The 4792-nt window shown below is 43.2% G+C and overlaps 1 protein-coding gene across 1 annotated transcript; it reads left to right on the top strand.

Moving 5' to 3' along the window:
- Positions 1-674: 674 nt before the first annotated feature.
- On the top strand, positions 675-4299 carry LOC116780391. Its single transcript, XM_032675338.1, is given in 4 exon segments — positions 675-1892; positions 1894-3090; positions 3242-3246; positions 3873-4299. Coding segments are annotated over 4 exon segments (2847 nt in total).
- Positions 4300-4792: the final 493 nt, after the last annotated feature.

Below are 4792 nucleotides of genomic sequence, written 5' to 3'. Positions count from 1 at the left end.
GTGATTGTACAGTGTGTGTGACTATGATGCCTTTTAAAACCTTTAGGGCACTATCTTGTGCAGAAAATGATATCCCTAGCGATTCTCCGCTTGGTTGCTTGTTAAAACATTGGAAGGAAGGAAATTTCGGACAGGAGTTAAGTAAGAGACAATTGATTGATTATTGTAATAATGTATGGCCTCAATATGAAACAGAAGGAATGCAGTGGCCTAGGAATGGTACATTAACTTCGGAAATTATAACCCCCTTGATGCAAAATTTACGAGAGAATGAGAGGTGGAATGAAATACCGTATTTAGATTTGTTTTATTATTTGGAACGTAAGACTGAATGGCAAAAGGAATGTGGTATGTTGGTGTTAAAAGAATTGGATGATAAATGTATAGGATGTCAAGATCCAGAGGAAGATGTGTTTTTGTTAGTCTCCCCCAGCATAACTCCAAGTGTGCCCCCGGGAGATAGTCTCCCTTCACATGTGAGGGCACGATCACCCACCATGCCCCCGTTAGAATCGTCCTCGGATGAGGAAGTAACGAGAGGGCGAGAATGTGGTTTTGATAGAACTCCGCTAGCAGAACGGACTCGGAGGGGGCGAAAAGAAAGGGGAAGGAGTAGAGAAAAGAGACGGGGAGGGGGAAGGGAGACAGACGTTTCGCCCTCACCCCCTAGATTGATGACCCCTTTGCGGGAAGCAGTTGGAGCGAAGGGAGGAACAGTAAATGATTTCGTGCTGCAGGAAGATCCCGAGTGGGATCGGAATGTGTCTGGAGATTATAAAAGGTTAAGAATTTACCAGGAATTATTAGTAGAGGGAGAGTTGACAGAATTTAGAATGGATATTGGAGCTAGTTTTTCGGCAATGAATAAATTGATGGGGCTATTAAGTGATTCAACTGCATGGGTGGTAGGAGTTTCAGGACAAATAGAGGAAAAGACGTTTCTAAGACCCCTAGATATCAAATTTAGAGGAAAAGAATTAGATCATCAATTTTTGTACATGCCCAATAGTCCTGAATGTTTGCTAGGAAGAGATCTGCTCTCAGCCTTGCAAGCTAAAATTATATTTGAAAAAGGAAGGGTCAAGATAGAAATTCCGGAAGAGAACTTAGCAAAAATTTTTGTTGTAAAAGAGGTAGAAAAGGAAGAGATACCGCAGGAAATAGAACAGGCTGTAGTGCCCTGGGTATGGGAAACAGGGGTCCCTGGAAAATCCAAAGCTGCTACTCCAGTTAGAATAGAATTAAAAGAAGGAGCACAACCTGTTAGAGTGCGACAATACCCAATTAGTTTAGAAGCTAGGAAAGGAATAGCCCCAATGATCTCACAGTTTCTAGTTTTAGGGATATTAAAAGAATGTGAGTCAGAGTTTAATACTCCCATTTTTCCAGTAAGAAAGCCTAATGGTAAGTATAGGTTAGTACAAGACTTGAGAGCAGTAAATCTCATCATAAAAGATATCCACTCGGTTGTAGTTAACCCTTACAACTTGTTAACATCTGTTTCTGAGAGATTTCAGTGGTTTACAGTGATTGATCTAAAGGATGCCTTCTTCTGCATACCACTGGCACAAGAAAGTTGGAAGATTTTTGCCTTTGAATGGGAAAACCCAGAGACTGGACGGAAGCGACAGCTTACTTGGACTCAGTTACCGCAAGGATTCAAATATTCACCTATGATATTTGGTAATCAGTTAGCAAAAGAACTTGAAGAATGGAAGACTACTCAGGTAAAAGAATCTCCTTTTTCATATATAATACTTCAGTATGTTGATGACATCTTCCTGGGAGCTACAGAACAGGGACTCTGTCGTCAGTTAACCATTGAACTGTTAAACATGCTGGGGCAAGCAGGCTACCAGGTTTCAAAAGAAAAGGCTCAACTAGTAAAACAGAAAAGTTATTTATCTGGGATGTGAAATTTCACAAGGAGTTCGGCGTTTGGGTGCAAATCGTATACAAGCAATATGTGCTATCCCAGTACCCCGAAATAATCAAGAATTAAGATCTTTTCTAGGAATGGTCGGATGGTGCAGGCTGTGGATTCCCAACTTTAGGCTGACTGCCAGACCATTATATGAAGCAGTAAAAGAGCCCAAGCTGACCTGGGGGACGAAGCAGGAGAAAGCATTCCAGGAACTGAAAAGAGCCCTCCAGGAAGCACCTGCCCTGGGACTACCAGACCTAACCAAAGAATTCCAGCTTTATGTCTGCGAGAGACAACGAACAGCTTTAGGAGTACTCACTCAGCGGTTGGGATCCTGGAAGAGACCGGTGGGGTATTTCTCCAAACAGCTGGACGCAGTAAGTGGGGGATGGCCGGGGTGCCTCAGAGCCGTGGCAGCGACGGTTATTCTAATTCAAGAAGCACGAAAATTGACTCTGGGGAAACACATGGTGGTGTACGTGCCCCACATGGTCATAGCAGTTTTGGAACAAAAAGGGGGGCATTGGCTCTCCTCTAGCCGTATGTTACAATATCAGGCTCTGTTAAGAGAGCAAGATGATGTTGAACTGAAAATCACTAACCATCTCAACCCAGCAGAATTCCTTAGGTCTACAAAGGAAGAAGGTGTCCTGGAGCACGACTGTGTAGAGACCATTGAACAGGTCTACGCGAGTAGAAAAGACCTGAAGGATGAACCACTGACAGATCCTGACTGGGAGTTGTATACTGACGGATCTAGCTTTGTGGAGAATGGCACCAGGTATGCTGGGTATGCAGTGGTCACTCTACAACGAGTGATAGAAGCAAATGCACTACCCCCAGGTACGTCTGCACAAAAGGCCGAAATTTGGGCATTGGTGAGAGCTTTAATACTAAGTCAAGGAAGGAGAGTTAATATATGGACTGACTCCAAATATGCCTTTGGAGTAGTTCATGTTCACGGAGCACTCTGGAAAGAGAGAGGACTTCTTACTTCTCAAGGGACATCAATTAAACATCGAGAAGAAATTTTACAATTGCTAGAGGCAATACACAAGCCTTCGGCAGTGGCAATAATGCATGTCAGAGGACATCAAACTGATCCCGGACGAGAATTTCAAGGTAATCGACAGGCTGACCAAGCGGCTAAACAAGCCGCCAGAGAGGTATGGACTCAGATGGCTCTTTTACCCGTTCGGAATAATCCAGCAATAGCATATATGGAAGAAAAACCATATTATTCACAAGAAGATGAGAAATTAGCTCAAATAACAAAAGCAAGGAAAAATATTAAAGGGTGGTACATTACTCCCATAGGACAAGTAATCTTACCTGTCAGAATAATGAAAGCAGTACTCGAGACGGAACATAACAAGTGCCACTGGGGTGCAGAAGCAATGGTAAAATTTCTGAAAAATGAGGTTCTCTCAAACCAGATGTTAACATTAGCAAAAAGGGTAAATGCAATGTGTCCCATGTGTATTAAAAATAACCCAGTGGTCAGAAAACAGGTACAAATGGGAAAGTTACAGATAGGACAGTTACCAGGAGACTATTGGCAAATAGATTTTTCTGAGTTGCCTAAGGCCCAATCCTATAAGTATTTGTTAGTATATGTTTGTACCTTTTCAGGATGGCCAGAAGCCTTTCCATGCAGGACTAATCAAGCAAAGGAAGTAGTTAAGACTCTTCTGAGAGAAATTATTCCGAGATTTGGGGTACCTCTAGGGTTATCATCTGATCGAGGGCCACACTTTACCGCAGGGATAGTGCAAGAAATATCTGCTATATTAGGAATAACATGGAATCTCCATACACCATGGAGACCGCAATCTAGTGGACAAGTAGAGAGGATGAATCAGACATTGAAGGGTCAATTAAAGAAGATTTGTCAAGAAGCAAAAATCCCGTGGCCCTAAGCGCTACCTCTTGCCTTGCTGAGAATCAGGATTAAACCCAGGGAGAGAATAGGAGTAAGTCCATACGAAATATTGTATGGCAAGCCCTATCATGCAGCTACCTATCAAGGGGATCCTCATGTGGTGGGGGATCAAGCAGTGTTTAACTATGTGTTATCCTTAAATAAAACTCTCACAGCCCTCAGAGGAGCGCTGCAGTGGAATCGACCTCTGCCCCTGGAGAATCCGGTTCATGACATTTCTCCAGGAGACCAAGTCTATGTGAAAAACTGGTCGGTGGAACCGTTAAAGGAAACATGGGACGGTCCTCGCCAGGTGATAATGACCACTTACACGGCGGTGAAGGTCGAGGGAATCGACAATTGGATCCATTACACCCGAATCAAGAAGGTTCCAGTCTCGTGGTCGGTAGAACCTCTCTCACCTACAAGGATGGTATTTCGAGCCAACCATTGAGAATTGCAGTATTCCTGGGGTTGATGAGTTTAGCAGAGACCACCGTGAGAATTGAGACCCCAGATCCTTATTTATTTGTACCAGAGTACACTGATGTGAATTTAACCTGTCTGTTTTCTGATGACCAGGGAGCTGAATTAAGAGATGTTAAAGTCAAATGGAGATGGAGAGATCAAGATCGAGCCATGACAGAAGGAGTGACGACAGTTTGGGATGCGACACAACAAAAAGGTTATACCGTCCTGCAGTGTCTTTTAGGAATGATTGTAAAAGAAGGTCAACATACGAGACGCATCATGAAAGCCATAACAAGAAAAGAAGTAATCTCACCGCAAGATGGATCACCTCCTGTTCATCAAGAAACTGCAGCTTGAAGATTGCTACATTTGAGCATCCTTGCAGGAAAAGCCTGAAGAATGCTCAAAAGGGGGGACATGTTGCAGAATGATTCAAATTTAGTAGTAGAATGGCTAAGGCTTAGTAGGAGAGTAGG

This window comes from Chiroxiphia lanceolata, chromosome 1 (genome assembly GCF_009829145.1).
Source record: "Chiroxiphia lanceolata isolate bChiLan1 chromosome 1, bChiLan1.pri, whole genome shotgun sequence".
In the NCBI taxonomy this organism is placed as follows: domain Eukaryota; kingdom Metazoa; phylum Chordata; class Aves; order Passeriformes; family Pipridae; genus Chiroxiphia; species Chiroxiphia lanceolata.
This window is presented reverse-complemented; position numbering and strand designations above follow the sequence as displayed.